The 23,434-nt window shown below is 38.1% G+C and overlaps 3 protein-coding genes across 20 annotated transcripts in view; 1 reads left to right on the top strand and 2 right to left on the bottom strand.

Moving 5' to 3' along the window:
- Positions 1-14,260, bottom strand: part of nebu (solute carrier family 2 member nebulosa) — a 20,579-nt gene extending 6,319 nt beyond the window's left edge. Inside the window, exons 1-3 of one of the 3 annotated variants that reach the window (XM_086834434.1) lie at positions 13,666-14,260; positions 13,156-13,590; positions 5,220-5,257 (exon numbers count right to left, since the gene is read on the bottom strand). Coding sequence is in view for 1 of the 3 variants with exons in the window: in XM_020944292.2 (XP_020799951.2) it covers positions 736-918 (183 nt within the window). In the remaining 2 variants the exon portion in view is untranslated. Of the gene's footprint in view, positions 1-735; positions 1,042-5,219; positions 5,258-13,155; positions 13,636-13,665 lie in introns of those variants that run through there. The other 2 variants (XM_020944293.2, XM_020944292.2) reach the window with 2 other exon arrangements.
- Positions 14,225-20,153, bottom strand: LOC110177529 (uncharacterized). Of its 3 annotated transcripts, XM_020944288.2 has the most exons (7): positions 20,015-20,153; positions 19,094-19,729; positions 18,300-19,025; positions 16,993-17,099; positions 15,685-15,804; positions 14,994-15,620; positions 14,225-14,920 (listed from the first exon to the last, which is right to left on the bottom strand). In XM_020944288.2, the coding sequence occupies exons 1-7, from the start codon at positions 20,151-20,153 to the stop codon at positions 14,666-14,668; spliced, it is 2,610 nt and encodes an 869-aa protein (XP_020799947.2). In that variant the 3' UTR covers positions 14,225-14,665. The 3 variants fall into 3 exon arrangements, 2 of the variants coding, with proteins under 2 accessions (XP_020799947.2, XP_020799948.2); XR_015272017.1 differs by lacking the exon at positions 16,993-17,099; XM_020944289.2 differs by lacking the exons at positions 14,225-14,920; positions 14,994-15,620; positions 15,685-15,804; positions 16,993-17,099 and adding an exon at positions 17,163-17,992.
- On the top strand, positions 20,107-23,434 carry Wbp2 (WW domain binding protein 2). Of its 14 annotated transcripts, none has more exons than XR_015272021.1 (8): positions 20,107-20,318; positions 20,478-20,777; positions 20,830-21,068; positions 21,246-21,710; positions 22,325-22,374; positions 22,542-22,642; positions 22,742-22,842; positions 22,900-23,434. XR_015272021.1 is itself a non-coding variant. In XM_020944295.2 (6 exons), the coding sequence occupies exons 1-6, from the start codon at positions 20,263-20,265 to the stop codon at positions 22,942-22,944; spliced, it is 1,206 nt and encodes a 401-aa protein (XP_020799954.1). In that variant the 5' UTR covers positions 20,107-20,262; the 3' UTR covers positions 22,945-23,434. The 14 variants fall into 14 exon arrangements, 4 of the variants coding, with proteins under 4 accessions (XP_020799954.1, XP_020799956.2, XP_020799955.1 ...); XR_015272023.1 differs by having other exon boundaries at positions 22,718-22,842; XR_015272025.1 differs by having other exon boundaries at positions 20,109-20,318; positions 21,333-21,710.

Raw genomic sequence — 23,434 nt, 5'->3', positions numbered from 1 at the left:
AAAGTTTCCACATCGCTCGGAACTCATTAAGCTGATAAGCTTGGCGATCCATCAATGGAATTTGGAAACCAAAAACTCCAGATAAAAGATAAAACAATAATAGTTTTATAATTGCTTATCGTTAAAACTATACATGTAAAGCGGAAATGATGTGGAAAAGGTATTTGAACTCGTCCAGTAATTGAGAAAAATTATGAAATTATTTTTTTGTTCAAATGTTTCATGCCTGATAATTGCCTGGTAAACTATTTATATCTCATATCTCTTTTTTTTGCGGCAACATCTTTGTGCTTTCAACTACGCGTTTGCTTTACAAACATTTGAGATTGTTTTGGGTAAATATTTGGCATTAAAGCCCCCTTTTTTGAATGCCCTAACTTTATGTTATGGTCAGGGTATTTATAGTTCGTTTTGAATTAAATCTGATTTCCTGCCTCGTTTTTCTTTAGTTCGCACTGCGTTAATTGGGCTTTCGCCGTGGCTTCTACCAAGGTCATAATCGAAAATGATGCATTAACTTGGTTAGTCAGCTGGCCAGCGTAAATTAAGTTAACTTGGTCAGTGGATAAAGTACACAGGAAAAGAGGTATTAAAAATTTTGGAGAACATGAAAATTAAGCAGATTTTGTCAAGGAACTTATTCTTTTAAGGAATGAAAATATAAGATATTTTCTAGATTAAATAGTTTTAATTATAAAATACTTTTCCCTCAGTGTCTTTAATTTTAATGCGTACATGTGGAGTGGAGCTGGTGCGTCCATTATTATCATTGGTTTTGACAATTTTAACCGCTTGCCGGGAACCATATTTGGCCCCATTATCGGCGGATTCCAGCAGGTGGGAGCTCTCCTCATTGTTGGTGCCTGGCTTTTTGGCTACCTCCTCGCCGCTGGAGTTGCTCGACGATGCGGTGGACATCTCGACAGGATTATGTAAACTTTGGGTGGGGTTTCCTTGGGAGTTAACGATGGGGATATGTTTTCTCGTATTCCTCGGTGATTTATTGTCTTATTACACTCGCTTTTGTTATCACTATTTCACGGCACTTTTCCGGGGCAATAATAATTCAAATTGGTTGAATAATACGAAATGTCCTTTTGGCTTTGGCTCTTTGTCCTTCAGCACGTCGCAGTCGTCGTCTTGGTCGGCCACCCACGTAGCATAGAATACTTTAAGGCGCATGCGCATCAACGGTGAAACATGTTGCTGGCCAAAAAATTAGACCGCTTTTTGCACAACGATAACAATTTTGATATGATTGGTAAATATTTCATTCAAAGATATTTTTGGATATGTATGAGAATCGTTGACTTCCTCGAGTCTTTTCCGTACGCACTCGCGCGTGTATCTGTATCTCGGACTTGGTATCTTTTTCTTTAACCGCACGCCACGAATGCTGGCTAGCAAATGAATGGCGGGCCAAACAATGAAAAGGCCTCCGCCGGGCTGTGGACTCGCTCTCCAAGTTTCCTCACCCCCCTGAATTCCCACATCTCATCGCTCTCTCTTAGCTCTATTGTACGCTCCGGTTTGTGCGCCCCGAGAACTGGTGTCTGCTTCTCTTTCTCTCTGTCTCTTCAGCGACCATGGTCCCGGTCCCTGTCCCTGTCCCGGGGTAAAGACTCTATATATCCATCCGAGGCTATTGACTCGCAGCAGACAGCAAACTGGAATTGCAGGCGCCTCTTCGTTGCACACAGATTTTCGTTTATTTCGGATCGCCGGGTTCAGGGTTCTGCTTGAAATTGCATGCAACCCGCCGGTGTGGAGTGGAGATGCAACTCTTGGCTGCACAACACATGGCGGCCATCTCCTGGACATCCGTTGGCGTTGCCTCTGCCTGTCCATTAAGTTAAGTCAATGCAAATTTATGAATCTGCAATTGATTTGTACATTTTTTAATTGCTTAACGGTAAGTGGTTGCAAGGAGTGGAAGAATATTAATTGAAATTTAAAAAAATGTAACTTTTTGGTTTATTTATGTACAAAATTAAATTAAAAATACAAATCATTCTTAGTTTTTTTTTTTTTTTAATGATAATATAACTGAAAATACAAAACGTTTTTTGTTTTGATTTTATTGCTAATATAAATGTTAATATAATTTTTACTTAATTTGAAAATAAAGTATATAATGTTAATGTATTGTTATAGAAAACATAAACATGTGTTCTAATAAAACCCTATGTAATCGATTAAATCATTGACAATCAATTTTACTATTAATCGGTAAATCGTCGATAAATTAGATAAAACCTAAAATACTTAATGTACTTAATGTTATTTATAACTCTATAATATATATATATAACTTTTCCTCATAAAAATAGTACATTTATTAAGTCAATTAATATATCGATTTATATTATTTAAATTTACAATTAAATCATTAACATCATTGCCTCAATGATCGTAATTAATTCGATAAAATCAGAAGAAATGCATTAAAAAATGTACAACCCAGAAAACCCCAATAAATCCGATAAATAATTTTACAAGTTTACAAAACCACAAAGACAGGAAATTAAAATGCATTTGTACTTTGTGTATAGATATCCAAGTGTTTATACACTGTTTACTGCATTTTCCGTATGCAAACAAAGATTAAACTGAAATAAAGGCTGCCGACTGCCTTCGGAATCGGAATATATATGTGTCCACAGATACTTGTCGATATCTATGTACGAATTGTAGAATTCCCATTATCATTTCCAATTCCATTTAATAGTCAAACCCCGAGGGGAATACACTATTTGCCTAGCTGCTATGCAAACCCATCAAAACACAGCTCGTTCAATGGATCCCGTTTGTTATGGGGCGAGAAAAATGTGGCTGTGCCACTGAGCATAATGGATTGCCTCTTACGGTGGCTTTGCTGCCAATGAAAATGAGCATTTCCAGGCTTTTCATATTTTTCGTTAAACAAATACGACTCAGCTCCCCCAGCTCCGAGCTAAATATAGGTCAGATAATGAGGAGGCGTAAAAAAAGAGCTGGTAAAGTGTTCTGGGATGTTATGGAAATTTTAAGGCATATAAATGGCTTATAAAGAAGCACGTGAACTTAATTGTAAGTGGCAGGTATTTATATTGAGAGCTCGTACGTGAAAGGCTTACCATATTTTATAATTTATTTATACAAGAATATTTTAAGAAGTATTTAAAAGAAGTCTTTTACACAAAGAGAAATTTATTTCCCATTCAAGATTATGATAATGGAAACTTAAAGGCTTTGGTTACTGATATTTTAAAAGGGTTTAAGATGATACAAAAACTATATTTCTGAACATTTTAAAATGAAGAATAAAATCTACGTTAAAATAAATAAAGGAATAAAGAATTAAATGCTTTAAAAGCTAATAAAATATTTACCACAATGAAAAAACAATTAAATGCTTTTAAATCAATTAAAATAATACCCAAAAGTATGCTTTAAAATTATTACACCAACAAAGAAATATACTGTTTATTAAATATTTGTTTAATTTCAAATTTCCTTGGCTTTTCCAATAGTTGATTTAACAATATATTGATTATAAAATTTTAAATTAAAATGTGATTTTACCAATATTTTTCTTTTACCTCCTTTCCCCCAGTGTAATTATGATAAAAATCGCTTAGTGTCAAACTTGTCCTAACACAACCCTGTTAACGTTTTATGTATACGCTTTGTCCACACCCTTAACCTTGTCCCCATACCCCCATATCCCCCTTTTAGTCCTCGTGGGGCATTAACGCAGCTCCGGCGGGACTTGGAATACAACCAAACATTTGGCACGCTCCACGCTTGGAACAGGCTCACAGAGCGCCCAAAAGCATGCTCTCGCTACCTGCGACGAAAGCGTTTTAAGCTTGTACAGAAAATATGTGTATCTATGTGGCTGTATCTACACCCAGAACACGCAACCCGCACTCAGTGTGTGTGTGTGTGTGTGTGTGGAAGCGAGTTTACCTACTAATTACGAGGGAAAGTGCAAAGGGTATAGCCAAGCCAAGGAAAATAATGATGATTAAATGCGCGGCGTTATGCAACAGAAAGCTCATTAGCACTTGGGACAACGTTGACATAGGCCCTGATTTGGTGAGCGGCGGTGTGTCGGGGCGGATACGTCAGCAGCGGCTACGTCACGCAGCCATGTATCTGATAGATACATTTCATGCCATGAGGGGCGTGCGCCGCGTGACGTCACGGAAGCCAAGCCCGAAGAATCTCGACCAATCAGCTAAAGCACAGAATACAGAACACAGAACGAGCCTCTCAAAAAGAAAATGCCAAGAAAACTAAGCAAATAAGCAGAACTAAATAAATATACAAAATATACAGCGATGAGCAAAAGAATAAAGTAAAATATTATGAGGTCAAAACAATAATTTTGAAAATGTTCTTGAATTTATTTTATATTTATTTGTATCTATACGAAAGCCCTTGAAATATTTATTAATTTATTAAAGATATAAAAACCTGTCCTTGGTTTTACAACTTATTTGAACTTTTATAAATTCTATAAATAGAATTTTAAAAAGCCTAAAGTTCTGGAATATCTTTATTACCTTGAGTATCAATTTATATGCTGTCTTAATTGAACAAATATTTATTTTCCTCCCAAAAATAAATATATATATATATTCTATATATGCTATCACAACTCCCTCAACTGTAACATTTGTTTATCTCTGCGAATAAATGTAAATATTTTCATTTTTCTTCAACATTTTCTTGACTTGCTTTGTTGGCCCCACGAATATCACGCGATTTATAGCTTTCGGTTCAAGTGCAGCTACCAAATATTTTCGCTGACCCACCATAATATCTTTACCAAACGACCTACATTTGAACTTGTGACAGGGCCAACATGATGTCAACAGCTCCAAATTCGATAAATTCTATTTTACCAACACCACCCCCCAAAGCAGGCCCAAGAGGCCCAAAATCAATAATGCGTCCTCGACGACCAGCTCAAGGTGAATGTATCTATATATGCATAGATATATTTTGGCCATAAATGTGGGTGGCTGGTCTTAAGCCATGAAATTTGTTGGCTAAATGATGAAATAATTGAGTATATTTTCAGGATATTAAAAAGGAGAATTTAATTTTTCCTCGTAAATTGAAATTGTTTATTGCAGTGAAAATGTTTTTTGTTTTAGGTCAATGTCTGTGATTAAAAAAGCTGCTTAAATTTAATGTATTTAATATAAATTCATGTTCTTTATACTTACAATTAATATTCACAGATTGTTAATAAGAACGACAATTTCTGAAATGAGAAAAAAATTTTAAAATATTAAAATAGGAAAGCAATTGAAATACCTTGATTAAGAAATATTTAAGTATTTGTATTATATGTATTATTATTATTTTATTTTTTATTATTATATATTACCCAAAAATAGTAAGGAAATGCTAATAATTTTCTATCTATAAAATAAATATAATATAATAAAATGGTTGTTTAAACTTAAAAGAAAGTGCAAAAATAGTGCCAGAAAATTACATTAAATAATTTTAAGCTTTAAAATAAAATACGATAACTTAACAGTATTTTTAAATTACATTTTTGTATTTATTAAGTCACTGAATTTATACATTTTATCATATTTTAATATAATGAGTTATATATTTTACTTTAATATTTGTCAACGGACAAAAGCTCATTGCTAGGATAAGCTTCCCTTTTGGTTTGAAGCTTTATTCCTATCGCTTAGCTTGTGTCAATGACTCCCAAACTGTGCATTTGAAATGGAAGCTGGCACTCAATAAACAGAAGGGAAGATCGAAACAATTTTTAAACCGAAAATTGTCACTAAAATGTTAAGTAAATAAAAATAGATAAATATTTAAACATTTCTCTGTCAGAGAATTGTCAAAACACTTGCTTAACTTTTTGTTGTTCGTGAATGAGCCATAAACTTAAGCAAGAATTGAATGCTTTCTGAATGAGTTTTATTTCTTGGAACTCATTGATTTGTAATATATCTCTGGGTTTATCAAGACAAAGGTCTTACCACATAGGATTTGGGTAGTATTATATTTATTGCTATGAATATGGCTATTACTAGTAAATAGTGTTAAGTATTCCTTCGAAATTTCACAGATAAGCCTTCCCTCACTCACCTGTTAACCCATAAATACTTGTCTAGGCTCAAAAAAAAAAACCCACCACTACGAATTTATTGCCAAAAAAAAAATGGTATTGGCCTGGCTATAACCATCGATCAAATTGTTTTTGTTATTAGTCAGACATTTGGGCAGACAGCAGAAAGAAGCCCGAAGGTGGTCATGCAGGGTGGGGGTGCCTTTAATCTCGTATCCTTATCACCATGAAGCTGCAGCGTGGCGATATTGTATACCCTTACCCCTAGCCAGGGGGCATATTTCGTTGCCTTATCGCAGTTATGTCACCTGCAGTTGTATTTTGGCTGCCAAAACGCTTTTTTTTATGGCCCCCCATCGAAACCAATAGATTCCCCTATCAGGCCATTCCAGATATGGTTGCCTGTTCAATTTCGAAGTATTTATTTATGTGCAGGACAAATCGCAGATCGAGTGCATTCCAGATCGGTCAATCGGGGCCTGTAGCTATAACTACTACAAGTACCTCCCCAAAAAACCAATTGATTGACAGCTTGTAGAGCTATAAATATATGATATAGAGGCATAAATCCATCCGATTCTGTTGCCGCCGAACACGCCCTCATAGTCATACCCGTAAAACCATCGCACGCAGCGCAGGCCTTAACAAGAGATTTCCTTATTAAATTCACTAAAAAGCAATTATATAGTATATATATTTTGAATATCTATGCATATGTATAGTGTTCTCTCTCTCACTAACTAGAGCTTGGGAATTTATTAGAGCCAATTGAGCGTACTTTACTTTGATTAAAAGAAATCTTTATGGTTTACTTGCGCTCAGATAAAATACAAAAATATAAACATTGCCTCAAGACTCATGCCAAAGATATACCTTAAAACGATAAGATTTTGTAAATGACTAAAGGGAAAGGTATTTCTTTTTCCCAACTTCAAGAATAGATAGTTTTACCCACTGAAGTTTGTGTAAAACTTCTGCTAACATCACAAACTATACCTTGAGTTTAACCCACTTGCGATTAGTTTTTATGGTATAACCTTATCAACTTTCACTATTAAAAAATTTCCAAGATCATCGTTATCAATTCTCGATTGTAGGCACTCAAAAATTCCCAAAAGCAATCTTTGAACATTAACAAAAATAATAATAAATATTGATTCTCTTTAGCTCAAAGCACTGATAATCCATCTATAGAATACGATTTCAGTGAGGTTATTTTGCGGCTTAATAATTGGATTACCAGGCCCATGGAGGCATTACTTGTACAAGTATTTCTAAACTATGCCTTGGCTATAGTGTTTGATCAACCATGAAGTGGCGGGGCTATTGGTCAATGAGCTACGTTCTTGGCTGGTACAAGTTCAAAGTCTTTGCCATTGATTTGCGTAATGAGGGGGAGCGATAATCACTTGATTAATAAAATATGTGTACTATAACTTAGCTCTGGTTGACACAATCTGGTGAAGAATTGTTGATTCAATTGTTGTTGAGAGGCGCGAATTGTGGGCTCGGATTGACGCAGGCCGGAGCCTGGAGACGAGCCCCACAAGAAGCCGAGAAGGTCAATCATTTGTCCTCCGGAGGAGGCGTAAGTTTTGCGACGAGTGCATTCCCCGGGAGTTCACTGGGTTTATCAGGTACATTTATCAGTCCAAGTGGGACGATCCATGTCTGGCTCCAGGCGATTTCAATAAATACTGATTATTAATATTAATAGTATATATTAATATATGTAAGTTGTTTTTGCTGAATCGACATAGCATTTTCCTCTCTCTCTGACGTTTGCCAATTGCCAGTTGCTGAGATCCTAGTGCCTGGAAAATGTTGAAAGCTCTGCCGATGGGGTCCCAGTTGCTTGGAATGATAAGGGGTTCTACGGTAGCTGCACTTGATTAACATTCAACTAAAAAAGATGATAAGAAGCTAGCCGAGATACTCATTAGATTTAATGTGCTTCACAAGCATTTTATTATTAGATTTTCCTACGTAATTCAGTCTTTATCGGGAGGAACTTGCACTTGACTCGTGTCATTTACAACATACTCTAACAAAGTGGCCTAATTTGTGTCATTAGGGTCCTAAAGAGAGGGCACTCGACTCCAGAAACCTCGTAAGTCTTATCATGCTCAAGTTATCGGTGAAGGATATTGCTAATATGCTTGGTATATCTTTTGTTTACATTGAAATCGATTCGATTGCACAATTCCTCTAGTTATAAACAAGCCACAATCAATTGTAATCGTGGATAAACAAGATAGCATTCGTAGCAAATGTTCGCCGATTTCCACTTGACAGACCCTTAATTCGCTCATTTAATAACATGCCATTTTCTATCTGGCACTGTAATTTCCCCCAGTTCAGAAAACTAAAGTGAAAAATGACAGAAAAACGTCTTGGAAATTGTAGTGAAATTATACTTGTGAGTTTCTGCTAAGCTTGAGGGTGGACAGACAGTTTGTCATGTGTTTCCTTCAACTGATAACAAAAATAAGCATTTGACAACCAATAGACTTTTGAATAAAAACACTGATAAGAGCTTAGAGACCACACAAAGTGTGAATATATTAAGTATTTCCCGCCCTTGACTACAAAAATGTGAACTTTAGCGACCAAGTTCAGGGATAATTGTGTTGTTTTGAAATTGATTCGTCGAAAGTGTTGGGGTTTTCAAGGGAATCGATTGCCAAAAGTATGAGTATATAAATTACAATTATCAGTGATTTCCGCTCTTCCTGCTACAGCGATTAATTAGAAGTGAAAAGAACAAAGAGGCCTTTGATATGGACCGGCATACAAAAACAAGTTTAGCTGCAGGCGATAATGAGGCAGACCCGTTACGAAGTCCCCAAGAAAACAGATGTAAGTTTATAAATAAACACGAAATGAATGTAATGCCAGAAAGGCGTTAAAAATGGCATTTAAATATATTGACGTTTTTAAAATAACAAAGTATAATAAAGAACAGAGGGAAGTTTACTTGTAATAAACTTGGGCATGACTAAATAACAAAAATGGTAGTGTAATTAGTATACAGTACTCTATATGCAATCATGAAGTAAAAAATGTTTTTAGAAAACAATATCAATATGTGGAAATCCTATAAATCAAATCTATTTATTAAAGTTCTAGTGACATTTTCACGTTTTTTGCACTTAAATTTGCACTCGCTAATCTGCCATTTAACGACCAGCTTCCGTTTGCTAAATTATACACCAAATACTATAAGTAATCTGATATATGTCAATGCGTAACCGGTAGTCTATAGCCTGATACAAAAAAAGTAAATTGAAAAGCCGTCATCAACGTCAGTGCAGCTGATTGACTGACTGATTGTTTTCGTTCGGAGAAGCTCCAAATTGGAGGGGTGTAAAAAATTATTCAGCCTGCACTGAGATCTGATTAGTATTCTCACAGAATTTACGGAAAACCCCCTCGGACGACCGAACATGAAGTAAAAGAGGAACTAAAGTTCCATAAAAGTTCAAAAAGTGCATGCGCAACGAATTATAAACGTGATATTTCGATCAACAACAAAGTCTATGGCAAATTCTAAGGCATTTCGAATATAACAAAAACAAACCTGAAATGCCTACATATAATATTAATTATATTTTAAAGCACTCACAAATTGATGTATTAAATAAATGCGACGTTTTTCATTCATTCATATCACAAAAAGTTGTTTTTAATTATTAAAACATGATTGGAATGTTTCAGTAATTTGCACAATATTAAAGTGCGTTGAGCGAACCCGTAAAAGGTCGGTTTTAAAAACGTCTCAAAGTTGTATAAACTCAAAAAATAAAATGTTGAACTCTTTTCAACTTTGCGGAGAGCAAACATTTAAGAAAACATATCTATTAAGCAAGGGGCTTGGTTTTGAATATGTAAAAGATATTTTATGAATTGAAAAAAATAACTTTATATATGTAGTATTGAGACATATGCTCGCCAAAGGTCTATAAATATTTCTAGCAATAAATTCTCCAAGATTTCCTCAAACAATTTCCTCTCTGCTGAGAGTTCGATGCAGGAAAATATTCTACAATTTCCCTCAGCCAACGCGTGGGTGTCGTCAACGCTTTATGCGACTTTGATTTCCCAACTTGACGTCACAGAAATTTCTTACGCACTATTTTTAGTCGCTTTCTCTTGAATAGTTTTATTTTTTATCTATAAGCATATAGATTAGGGATATATCTGGAATATATGCAAAGTTGAACTTGACAGAGAAACTTTTATTTGGCAAAGAATTTTCAACACCTTTTCATTGATTAAAAGCCAATCACACAAATGAGTCAACAAAGTGGCCAAGGCCACCGGAATGTATCTGTTGTATCTTGTAATTGTATCTCACGGAGTGTGTGTTTGTGTGTGCTTAGAGGGGTCACTGCAGTTTGTTTACATTTTTCAGGTGAAATGCCCCAGTTCCCTCTGACGTCAGAATGCTTCGATTGAATTACAACCAACAAGCCACCCCACACCCACCGAATTACCTCCCATTCCGCCCCCTTGTCAGTTACCTGTCCGCGACACGTGATGCTAATTTTTGTTTAGTTTTCATTGTGGGAAATCTCTATATCCCCTCTCCCAATATGCATCATCATATTTCCACCAAAAGGGAATCCCCATTTTGAGTTTTAATAAGAAATTAAAGTAAATAATAGCTTACAATGCCCTTGAACTAGGCCGACTTAATTGGATTTTCGCTTTAAGCAAACGCTAAAAGTGTGTTTTTATGTGGATGAGCACCGGGCTCGTAAACAAATGCAAATAGATTGACTTTAATGAACTAACCGATTTGTGTTTGGAATAATTTTGTCTAGAAATTTGTTAATGAGGAAGAAAGAAGGTAGTATAAACAAATACTGAAAGAATGTTTACTATTTACTTACATCCTATTACTCGGGGGTTTCTATCATCAACCAAAGAAAATTAAATTATGTTCGCATTTCTGGAATAATATTCTGTGTTAAGAATCTTTATACTTGAAGTTTTAAGGGAAATATAAGTGAGGTGAAGTTATCCTATAAGTATCCTAAATAGCCTAAAATAAATCTAGGATATGCTAGGATATAATATTTAATTTCTTCCTACGGGTTATATCTCCACACTCCGATAATGATGTATGTGTAAGCTTAACCCCAATAAAGAATTAATGACTACATTATAACAACACCTAATAATTAAATCAAATATATGTATATATAATACTCAAAAATGCAACAGGTTTGATAAAAAACATGTGTATAATATTATTCCTTTGAATTGTTCCGCTCATGAGCTTGAGGAGTTTCCCAATGGGATTAGGGTCTTCACCTTAGAGTGCTTGGAGGGTCCGTGCAATCGATTCCACCTACTTATCAGTAGTTAACTTTTCTATTAACTTTTATCTATTGATCTAGAACATTTCTAATAAAAGGGGAATTCTTTTATTATTAAACACACATTGTTTTGCATTGCACAGACAATTCCCAGTTACGTGACTGTTTTTCATTTGGAAAAAGTGCGGCTTCCCATTTCGATTTCAAATCGAAAATGAATTAAAACAAAAACAAAATAAGGCATTTAGCCGGGGATTTTTACAGATTGTCTCGGGAAGATATATGTGGAAGTGCTCTGCGGTTGGGAAACTTGTATGTTTTGTTCGGGAATTTCAAGTCTAGTTCGGGGGCTTGGGGATCATGCCATAAATAAGTGTGTAGATCGTGTATTTTATGAATCGAATTTGTTTTTAGGGCCATGTTGACATTTGGCACGTTCCCGTGTCTCATCAAATTTACGCTTAACTCAGCACAAAGCTTTTCCCCCATCGAAAATGCAGTAACATGTTCTCCGCTCGCAGCTCCATAGATATTTCAGTTCCGAAGCTCGTGCAGGGCCTAATTAATCATTGTTTGGGCTTTTTAAAAACATCCAAAGGGGAAGTCTTAAATCACGGGATGGGGGACCCTAGCCCCTGACTTTTTCAAAGTTTACTTTTCCCTTTTCTGATAATACCCATATGCACCACTGACACAAAACAGGAAAAGCGGCTTTGCAGTTTTCCACCTTATTTGTTTTAGTTCCACATTTCCTAGAGTTGCTAGAGCTGCTCTTATTTATTGTTTTGTTATAAGTTATTAGTTAATAAAGTGTATAGTGTTATACACTTTATTTATTTTCAAACAAAGTACAGACTTTTTGTAGAACATTTTCGTTGACGTCAAAAAGTATATTTTCGTATGTTCAACAAGTTTTTTTTGGAATGTTCTGTTGTCTTTTTTTTTGTACTCAAGCTAATCTATGTGATTTAATGAATGGTTTCTAAATATCCCGTGACCAACACACCCTTAATTAGGCTGACGTAAAATTGAACAGGAAATATATTTATGAAGCTAAGCATTTGACAATTTAAATATTTTCAAGTAATTTAATAAGAACAGGAAACTGAATAGATATTCTTTTTGCAACAAGTTTCTATAGTAATTTTTAATGGTTAAAGTGGAAAATATATCAACGTTTGTTAAATTGATAAAGAATTCTAGAATCAATCAATACATTTTATTATTTAGCTCATACTTGTTCATTAGCTGAAACTTTATATCCTCATAAAATTTAGAATACATATTTTAGTATTTACTTTATTTTATTCTAGCATAATTATTTATTTTTTATTATTGGTTTATTTCAGTCAAAGATTACTGAAAATACTCAAAACAAACAAGAATGTCGTTTATTGCACCTAAGCATTATTATTTTAAATTCTTTTCAATATATATAATTTAAGTTAGTGGAAAATTTTGAAAACATAATATTTCTATTCTGAACACACACTGTTTGCTATACATATATTTGCACCGAAGACGAAAATGTACTCAAATTTGATCCGTTTTCCGTGATTTCTTTTTCAAATATTTTTCTATTTTTCCCTCTGCCTGGTAATTTATCACTTTGCCCGCTCTTTTCGTATAGATTTGCGTCTTTTGCGGTTTCTTTTGACAAAGCAAAACTGTTTGCCAAATCAGTTGCTCTAAAACTAAGTAAAAAAAAAGACCGGGTGAACAAACAAGCAAACTTACCCGCCGAGGAAAAAACAAACAAGAACGTGCTTTGTTGTTGTTGCCTTCGCAGCTTCCTTGCTTGAAGTCGTGAACTTGAATTGTCCTTTGTGAGCGCGGGAAAGGAGACGGCTGCTCCTTTCTCTTCCAATTCTCTTGCAGTTGATTTTTTTGGTGTTGTGCAAAGAAAGTGCACGTAATTATGGTAAAATATACAGCGGCTGACAAAATTACAGTTCACACACACGCGCGAGGGGGGATTGGGGAGACACAGTTACTTGGACATGGACGAAACAGCAGTCCCTTTATTTTCTGGACTTTATTGAAAAGAGAACCGCGCGCGTTGGATTCGCAAAAACGACTGATAGCAGTTGATATAGACGGGCCTCCCTCGTCAACGTCGACGGCCGTGGCAGAGCACCGGTGGAGCGGCGGCGGCAGAGCGGTAGAAAAGCACTGCTGAACAAACACACACCGTTAGTACGTTGCTTTTGTGGGAAATTTTGCGCTCTTGTTCTTGTGCTCTCTTACATCTCTCCCTGCAGCTGTCGCTGTTGTTGTTGTTGCTGTTACTGTTACTGCCATCTCTCCATGTAATTATTTTTGTTGCTGTGTTTTAATCTTTCCATGTGGTTGTTGTTGCTGTTAGTTTATCTCCCTCAGTTACTGTTCCTCCATCTCTCCCTATTACGGATTATGTTTAACCGTAACGTTCTTTCTAAGCTTAACGTAGAGTTGACGTCACAAATGGGAGGTTTGTGGAAATTCAAATCCTGCGTGTGGAATTTCATCACGTCATTTAAGCACAGTTGTGGGCGGTCTTGAAGGATGCTATTTGGCACGTCCTTGGCAGAGGACGCGCAGCTTCTTTTCGCGCACTTTATTACGGCTTACGCAAGCAACGTAAGCTTATCACGTAATCTGGAGCACTAGCAGGATAATTTCATGAAAGCCACGAACGATTGCTGCAAGGACTTAAAAAAACGAAATAAAACAATATATAAGAAAATATATTAAAACTGAAAAAATTATAAAAATTAAAATTATCCAATTTAAGATATACCTCGCCCAAATAAAGGGTACTTTCATATAGTTTAGCATAAAATTTATTTGGTTCCATTCCTTCGACTCTTGTGTCAACATTAAGCAACAATTGCGTCTTGCGGCCTCTCAGCTTTATATTTAAAATATTGATGTATATATTCTGGTGTATATATTGAATTCATTTAGCTTAAATGTATAATTATTCATTAGGTTGTTGAGTTGTTTAAATAATTGAAACGGTAGTTAGTTTGTGGTGTCTTTCTTCTGATAAGAGTTAACTACGAGTACTTGCCCTTAAAAACTGGAACTGGTCTCATTAAGTTGTGATTGCACTGAAAGACTTGCGTCCATCCATCGGTTAACTTGTCACTCTGCTTCTGCTTCCTTACCCGATACGCATTATGATATATATAGTTGTAACATAATTAAAGCATTCAATTGTCCATCTTGTTGGAGTCTACAATTCGCGCACTTTAAATCTTTCTTTCTACGGTTCCCGCGACTCGTTGAAGCCGCAGAATCGCCACTTGGCCTCATCCTTGGCTTTGAAGAGATTCGTGTATTTTCTGAGTATATTGGCAAGATCATCTAGGTTACTGGGGGCAGCGTTATTGTGGCAGAGCATTCCACTTAAGTAACTCGCTATGTTGGCAATGTCAACGCCATGGGGATGCAGCACCAGGTAGGCTGAGGCAAGAGCAATTATCTTAGCCTCGGAAAGGGCCAGGGATTTGAAGGTTTCCTATTATAATTAACACGCAATATTAATTTGGATAATTTTCTAATAATAATTATCAGAAAATTTTAAAACTTACCTTTTCCCTGGGTGATATTGGAGTCTCCTCTGCAATGACATTACTTATGGTCTCCACATTGTTGACCTTAGAATTATTCTCTGTAATTGACTCTTTTTCTTTGGTTTCCACGGAGGCCGCCTTTGGGCCGGTTTCTTTCTCATCATCTTCGATTTCATGGATCTCCACCACACCGCTCTGGTGCTCTATGATCCTCACATCATCGTCCACCTTATCGATATCAATTATTTCCGGTTCCGTTTGTGGTCGCTGCCGTCTAACCCCTATGGCCTCCTGACTGCACGAATCGTCAGGGTCATAGTCGGGATTCGAGGCACTGGAAGCGTTCGAAGCGGCACCGTTGCTGTTTTGAGCCTCCTTGTTCTTTAACTTGTCGGCCACCTCCTTGATTTTGGTCTTTAGCAGTAGTTGCTTTACGCCAGCATCCTTGAGATTCCGCTCCAGGTGCTCTATGGTCTTGGTGTCCTTCTGTTCGCGGAGCTTGGTCTGCAGCAGCTGTGTCTGCATGTTGCGAATGGTTTCTTGGAGCACCTTGATCTGCTTCTCGCGCTGCACGTAATCGCTGCGCTCCAGATTCATCTCATGCCGAATGGCCTCCAGCTGACAGCGCAGAGAGTCGTTTTCGTCCTGAATTTAAGGGAAGGACTTAATAAAGTGCCTCTATTATATACTTAAAGCTTTAAATCCTTACCTTCAAACTATCGCTGTCATACCGCATCCTCTTGCCACCCGGTCCACGTCTTTCGTATTCCCGCTCATCGTCGGAGATTTCCATTTCATCATCGTCGGTGATCTGGACCGTTCGCAGTTCCTGCATTGGCATGCGAAAAATCTTTAGTTACTTTCCCATTTCTATCAGTTGGAACTATATATCGTTTTCATTTTGGTTCCATTGCTTATACAGATTATAAATCTAGAACCTAGCTATAAAATTTGCGTATTTAAAGAATGCATTAATCAAATTGGTTTCCTGTTTTACGACTCTGTACTGGTCCGCTTACTTACCTCGCCACATTTTTAAAAAGAGTTTTCGAATTTTCGATTCTTTCTTTTACTATTAATTATTAATTTGTTTTTTTGTTTCTTTGTTACTCAAAAATTATGTTTCTCAGCAGCAATGATTTTTTTAGTTCTTCTTTTTAGATTTACCACAACCAATCCGACAAATTTCCAAAGTTTCGTTTAAAAAACATTTCATTTTTAAATTTAAAAAAACTTGGAAAATTGTGGACACTCGTCTAAAGTTTACGTTTAGTTTGAAGAGTATTTAAAGCTTATTGAAAATGTTATGCATATGCTTAGTAAAAAGAGAGAGAAACAAACAATAAACCAAAGATACACTGAAGCTATGAAAAGATATAGATTAAAAGCATTTTAGAAAAGAGGCGAAGCTATACATTGAAATAAACCTGATAGAAATAGACTAATGAATGGCTATGACAAGAAAACCGGTTAAAAAATAGATATACCATATCTTTAAACAGTTTCTAAAATTCTTAAATATACATTTTAAATTCTAAACAAGGTTAAAAACAAAGACTTCAACATACTCTTTCGAATTACATCTAGATTAGGTCGGGAATTTCGTTAAGTGACATCAGCAGAGCCGATAAAATGGGAATTTTGATAATCTTTCGAACAAACAACTAAATGACGTATTATGGCAAGGCACAAACATGAGAAAATTAACAATTAATGAACAACAATTAGCATCTGCTATGGAAACGTACAGTAATGGTTATATAGGTGAACGTGGCGACATGCAGACTGATATGGATAACACAAAATCGCATTAGTGAAGATGTTAGGACAACTACGATTACGATTACGACTACAGTAACTCCACAATAATAATAATAGGAACAGAGACAATAACACGAGCGATACAGTAGTGAATCGAGATTATTAGACAGAACATATGGCTTTTATACACAACATTTGGCAACATCTGAGATTGAGGTTGTTCTTTTTTTGATTATTTGAACATTTTAGTACGTACCGTGGCTAACTTCTTCCATTGATCGATGTTTTTTCTTTGGGCTTTGGTGAAATGGTCCCAAACCTTCTTGTGACTAGCGGCATTGAACACTTTTTCAATCTGAGTGACTGAACAATAATGCAATAATATATAATAATATTAAGGGAGGACAGAGGGTATTTTTGATGTTGTTTTTCTGGATTTGGAGTTCAGTCTTGCTCTTCACCTTTTTTTGTATTATCATTAAATAACTAGACTTGTTCTTTTGCGAATCAAATGAGTGAGAAATTAAAAATTGAATTAATCTACAGGAGAGACCCTCGCATAGCAATTATATATGTAGTATATGTAAAATAGTTACGGTTACTTAAGGTTTAATATATATTAGGTACAATCTAGAGAGAATACAACAGCGTGATTGATTACCTATCTTTGGATTTGTCCGAGATCTGAGAGAGGGATTTTTGGGTCTACAGGAAGCTTATATTCCTTAACTCTGTCAGCGAAATTGTCTTGAATTTATTCTTCTTCGCCTTTGCGGCTTCTTACAAACCTTTGGGCCCCATAAGCAGACTTCAGCGGACTTTTGTGATGGTGTCCGAGGCACAGTAAAAGTGAATAGAGGATCAGCTGCACAGTGGAGCAAATCAGTGAATGAGGTGATCAAAGTGGTCCTTACAAAACTGGTAACTAACTTAGCTACAGTTTGTTAAGTCTTAAAAATGATTTTCATGATTTATTTGTAGTCAAACTGTAGACTTTTGGCACATTGGTAGAATTCGCGTCATATTTTCAATTTATTTTAAAATATTTATATTTAAATATTGCAAAATTAAATTTGTACTCAATTGCTTTAATGTTAAAGATCATTGCTTAAAGATCCACATATTGATCATACTTTGATCGCCTCTTCAACTCTCCTCCATTTTCATGCTCATTGTGCAGTTGTCTTTGGCTTGGTCCTTTTTTTTCGCTGGGCTTTACCTGATCCTGCTTGGATTTTTTGGGTTTGCTCCTTCGTCTTTTTGGGGCGAGCAAATTTTAGACAGTGAGTTCTTATATGGAGTTTTGGCATTTAATATTTCGATGACTAGTTTTGCTAGAGTGTGTGTGTGTTTGGTGGGCATGGTGTGTGTTGTTCGTGTAGGAGGTGTGTTTGTGGAACGCTGGTAGATTGTTCAGATATACAGACGCTAAGAGGCTAACCCGGGCGCAACGAAAATAGAAAAATAGGATTTCAAAGTGGGAGCGGCACCTATGTAAATTCCCGTCTAGACTAAGAGCTAAGAAAGCTGATCTGCCGCTGGCCGATCGGTTGGAATACTTACATTGCGTTGACATGGTGCCCATCTGTTTGCGGTAGCTGTCCCTGGCCTTCTTGAGATCCTCCTCTAGCTGCAGCTTGTCTGCGTGGAGACGCCGCACATGGGCGTGGGTGCTCTGGATCATCGAGTAGAAGATGTTGGCATTACGCTTGGTGCAGTCACCGCGCTCCAGCCAGGCGGTAATGGTCTGAATGGCCTTCACGAAGGTCTCATTGGTGCGCAGATGCTCCGCCACGGCCGTTGCCTCATGGTCCGTATAGTGGGGGATTGGTGGCGGCGACTGCGATCGCATTCTGTCCAGGGACATGCGCTCCCGATGCCGCTGCTCCCGCTGCTGTTGTCTCTGGCGGCACTCGTAATCGTACTGATCATCCCGAGCCTGGGCATAGTCCACATGCAGACGTCCAAAGTTGGGCGGTTCGTTTAGCGCCGAAATCCGCAACCTATAACCGGATAGGTAAATGGCACGATCTATGGCTGTCTCCTGGCGATAACGAATATGGCAGAAGTTCTTCTTCGACATGCGCAGCGTCGTGATCTCGCCACACGACTCAAATATCTCACGGATGACCTCATCGGTTATGTTCTCTGGCAATCCGCCCACAAAAACAGTCCGACAGCCGGGCGGACGATCGCGTATGGTGGGTGGCGGAGCATTGGGGTTTGGCGGGAACAAAATACAATTCTTTGTCTTTATAACCTCCTTGAGCCCAGCCGCTCCTGTGCCATCTAAGGGAGTGGTTCGAAAATGGATAATGGGTGCTTAAGAACATAGCAACTCTCTGATCTAATCTTACCCGCTGCAAGGCCTGCTTCTACGCCCGCTCCGGTATCCGATGGCATTCCCGCCGCCGCAGCCGCGGCATAGTGCATCTGTTGCATCTGCTGCATGGCCGCAGCCATCATGGCCGTGGGATCCATAAGCATCTGGGCATTGGTGTTGCTCCCACCCGAGGCAGCAACTGCCGCTGCCACAGACGAAGCGGACGTGCCTCCTGTAGCGGACGTGCTCCCGCCAGCGGGACCGCTGCCAGTCTGGATGGCCGGAAAGTACAGATAGCCGGGCGGCGTTTGCATCAGTCCGTTCAGGTAGAGCTGTGCCGAATCCGGCAGAGAGAGCGCAGCAGCAGTAGCCTGCATCTTTGAGTCCTTGTGGCTCGTGGTGGACGTCACGTCCGCGGTGTGTTCGTTCTCATTCTCCAGGTCCATGGGAGCAATGCCCTGCGGCTGTTGCTGAGGCTTTATCGCCTTATTATTGGATGCTTGCTTGGGCGGCGATGTGGCTCCCATGGTGACAGCACCTCCTCCGACGCCGCCGCCGCCACCGCCCGCAGTGGTGGTGGCCACCGTGGAGATGGCAGCCGCCAGTTGGTTGAGGAAATTCGGGTGATTTGGCAAACTGACGCCGTTCGGCATGGTCCCAAAGAGCGGTACTGCAAGGGACCGATAAGATTGATTAGCGAAAAAAACCAGTATAAACAAAGCCGGTAACAAAACAAAATAACAATCAGCTGCGGAGCCCCAATATTCTCGATTACCACTATTTTTTTTCTCTTTGGGGGGTGGGAGCTCTGAAAAATGGCGTAAGTGCCTCCGCTGATTACAGGTGCATATCACACAAATGGTCATTGTTCCGACTTTTCTCGAGCTAGATTTTCACTCCTGACGCCTTGTTTTACGTTTTAAGGAGTTATTTAACTAATAATATTAACACTTACGCATATTATCGCCCCCGCAATTGTTCGCCAAAGTAGTGTAAAAAAATAATTTCCCTGTAGCGAGGAGCGACCAGATCACGATAGCTATCGATAGGCTGGGCATTCCGAAAACAATCGAACTTAGTCGATGTACTCCCATCGCTATTATGAATCATCAGCTGTCGTCAGATTTTTAAGGAAAAACAAACCAGCATTCGAAACGTAGTTGAGGAAAATTCGTGTAAATTTCGGTTTTAAACCAATTCACTATGTCGGTGAACACGGCCCATGCCAACAATGGCGTGCTCATCCACGCTGGCGAGTAGTAAGTATCCGGGGAAACCCCAAAATGTTAAGTATTAATCGGGATCTATAGCTGCGGGTGCATAACGTCACAAATGTAAACACTGACGTGTTGATTGATTGATTGATGGATTGATATATGTTATTGATGCTACCTCTTTATTCCTATTTCCTTTCCCAGCATCCTGTTGCACAGCGACAGCGTATCCATGGAGTTTTCCGGCCAGGACAGCCCCATCTTCAAGGGCTCAAAGGGGGGCAGAATCTACCTGACCTCCCACCGGATGATCTTCAACAACAAGAAGTCTTCGGATGCCATGCAGTCGTTTAGTGCTCCGTTTGTCGCCCTGTCGGACGTGGAGATTGAGCAGCCGGTTTTCGGGGCCAACTACATCAAGGGAAAGGTGCGCGCCCAGCCCAACGGCAACTATGTGGGAGAGGTCAAGTTCAAGCTCCACTTCAAGGCCGGCGGTGCTATAGAGTAAGGAAATGTGCCTAGCTATTATTCCTTACCTAATTGAGAATTTCTTTAGATATGGCCAAGCTCTGTTGCGCTCCGCCAAGACGGCAATGAACAACTATCATCGAGGCGGTCTTGCTGGCGATGATCCGCCACCTTACCAACCGGCTGGAGCTTGGAACGAGGCACCACCACCGGCCTACCAGCCGCCACCAGGTTACTACGGCTGGCTGCCGCAGCATGACGCCTTCAGTGGCCCGGCTCCAAATACGGTGTTTATGAGCGACAATCCGCCGCCATATCCGGGTATTGGTAAGTACTCCGAGGCACTAGACACTCCATCCAGGCAGCACTACTCGGCTTTTGTTCTGGCACAATGTAACGCGAATTGGAAACAGCCTTGCTTAACCCACCTCGAAACGAAATTCACGCACCGCACACGCTTCGTTTAACCCATTGGGGCACTTTCTCTCCCATCTTTTGTCTTAGCACCACCGGCACCCTACCAACAGCCAGCACAACCACAGCAGCCGCAGGCACCGCCGCCGTCTGAACCTACTTGGTATGGTTTTTCAGCACCGCCACCACAGCAGCCGCAACAGCCGGGCTATGGACAGCAGCAGCCAGGTTTCGGGCAGCAACAGCCCGGATATGGACAGCAGCAGGGCTGGGCCGGCGGCTATGTTCAGCCACCGCCCTACGCCGCCTGTGGACCGGCGAATTGCCCACCGGGTGCTCCGTATACGCAACCGGCCCAGACCTACAATGGACCACCGCCGTACGGTGGCTATGGTAATGTGCCCGGCGGATTCAACACCCCGGGACTTCAGCAGCCGAACGGTTATCCAGGTGGAGCACCGCCACCTAATCAGCAGCCTTCGCAGGCTGCAGGTGCCGCTGGAGGAACTGCCGCTGCGGGAGTGAACTTTATGGGCTTCAGCCTGCCACCAGGAAGTGAGTAAAATTTAAACCTTATTTATTTAATTTGTTCATTATCATTTCCCTTCTTTAATAATGCACATTTTATAATTAGTTTTAACATTTTCTGAAGGAGCCTTTAAAAAAAAGAATGACAAGTAATCAAAAAGAAATATTCAAAAATGTATCAAGCGGATAGTAAAGCATGCACATAAAACAGAAGCCATCAAGTATTAGTAGCAGCATTAAACACATCAAGAAGCGTTTATAAATGAATAGTGTAGAACCTACTTAAATGATCCTATTGTCATGAAAAACTAATTAAGAGATGTCAAAAACCATCAAGAACTGTATAAACTTATCTAAAATCGCATCAAGAAACTTTCAGTTAGCTTTACTTGAATTCTTAGTTGACCAAATTGTAAGCATATATGTTAAAAAGTAGTTTGTTGAAAAATTCCCATATATAAGAAGAATAAACTGGTGTTTAAGTTTTACTATGTATTCATTCTCCTTTTGCTTTTCTTTAAGTTCCCTCATATACTTTGCTACACCTAATACGAAATAACAATACACACAAGAAAGATTTACAAAATTTATTTACAAAACCCTAAAGGAAAAACTTTATTCTTTTGACCCATTTTTTACAGTGTAATAAAAGCAAAAAACTACAGTACCTCAAAAAGCCATGCCCCAACAAGTAAGACTTATTGTTTTCGATGTTAACCCCTCTAAGCCCCAACATGCAAATACTAACAAAAGCCGAGTCGTCAATTAGTTTAGTTTATAGCGACTTTGTTTAACGTTTGTTTCTTCTTTAACTTGTTCTTTACCTTCCCTCGAACCTCACAATATGCGAACCTTTAGTAGCAAGATTTGGCAGCACTCATCATTATTTCTATCCAGTCCAAAGACCGGCTACCATGTGTGTTTTTCTGGTTCCAGCTCTTATACCATAAACACAAATTGTAAGAGATGTAAATGGAATATTGTCACAACCATGAATTTTCTGGAAAATCTACTTTAATTTGTTGTTTAATTAGCTGCATTCTCTATATTCCAAACAGATTCCAAAGAAGCAGAGGCGGCAGCAAGTGCATATAATACCCCATATAACCAAGGTGGACCCAGTGGATCGGGAGGCGGTGACATGCCACCTTCGTATAATGTAAATATTGCCTTAAATCTAAAATTAAACATCTTTATTAATTTTATTACCACGCAGAACTTGCCACCCAGCTATGATGATGCCTCGAAAAAGCACCAGTAACTATTATTCCCCTACCGAAAAATATGAATATTAAACGTAACAATCAGGGACTCTCAAATACCAGTTAGTTATTTGTATTTCTTTTTAATAAAACTTGGAAATAAAAATGTATTTCGAAAAGTAATTATTATTTCCGCGATTTAATAAGAAGAATCACAAATTTAAATGAATTTTAAAATCGAGGGTCCCTGATAATAATCATTCATTCCTTTGAGGTTTGTTCATAAACAAAATCGAGTTGAGTATTGTTGTTTTATCCATTCTCAAAAGAGTTGTAAAAAACTGTTGATCTGTTTTTAATTTTATACTGTTTTATTATTCTGGTCACAAAAATAAAATTTGGTTTAAATTTGTACATTTATTGGCTCAAGTTTTTGTTTAATAATAATAAAAATATTAAAAAAACGTTTGTTATACGAAAATTATGTAAACATATTTTATAATCTATTAAATGTGCTACAAAAAATATATAAACTTAATCAAGCTGCAA

Source organism: Drosophila serrata, unplaced genomic scaffold (assembly GCF_035046125.1).
Source record: "Drosophila serrata isolate PLE 108 unplaced genomic scaffold, ASM3504612v1 contig_272, whole genome shotgun sequence".
In the NCBI taxonomy this organism is placed as follows: domain Eukaryota; kingdom Metazoa; phylum Arthropoda; class Insecta; order Diptera; family Drosophilidae; genus Drosophila; species Drosophila serrata.
This window is presented reverse-complemented; position numbering and strand designations above follow the sequence as displayed.

Excerpts from the sequence above, each read along its gene's own strand:
- LOC110177529 (XM_020944288.2), bottom strand. The coding sequence starts at position 20,153 with ATGGGAGTACATCGACTAAGTTCGATTGTTTTCGGAATGCCCAGCCTA. Across the intron at positions 19,026-19,093 it reads AGAAGCAGGCCTTGCAGCGG|ATGGCACAGGAGCGGCTGGG; the intron begins GTAAGATTAGAT and ends CCACTCCCTTAG. Across the intron at positions 14,921-14,993 it reads CAATATCACCCAGGGAAAAG|GAAACCTTCAAATCCCTGGC; the intron begins GTAAGTTTTAAA and ends TAATTATAATAG.
- Wbp2 (XM_020944295.2), top strand. The coding sequence starts at position 20,263 with ATGTCGGTGAACACGGCCCATGCCAACAATGGCGTGCTCATCCACGCT. Across the intron at positions 21,711-22,741 it reads CTTCAGCCTGCCACCAGGAA|ATTCCAAAGAAGCAGAGGCG; the intron begins GTGAGTAAAATT and ends TATTCCAAACAG. Across the intron at positions 22,843-22,899 it reads ACATGCCACCTTCGTATAAT|AACTTGCCACCCAGCTATGA; the intron begins GTAAATATTGCC and ends ATTACCACGCAG.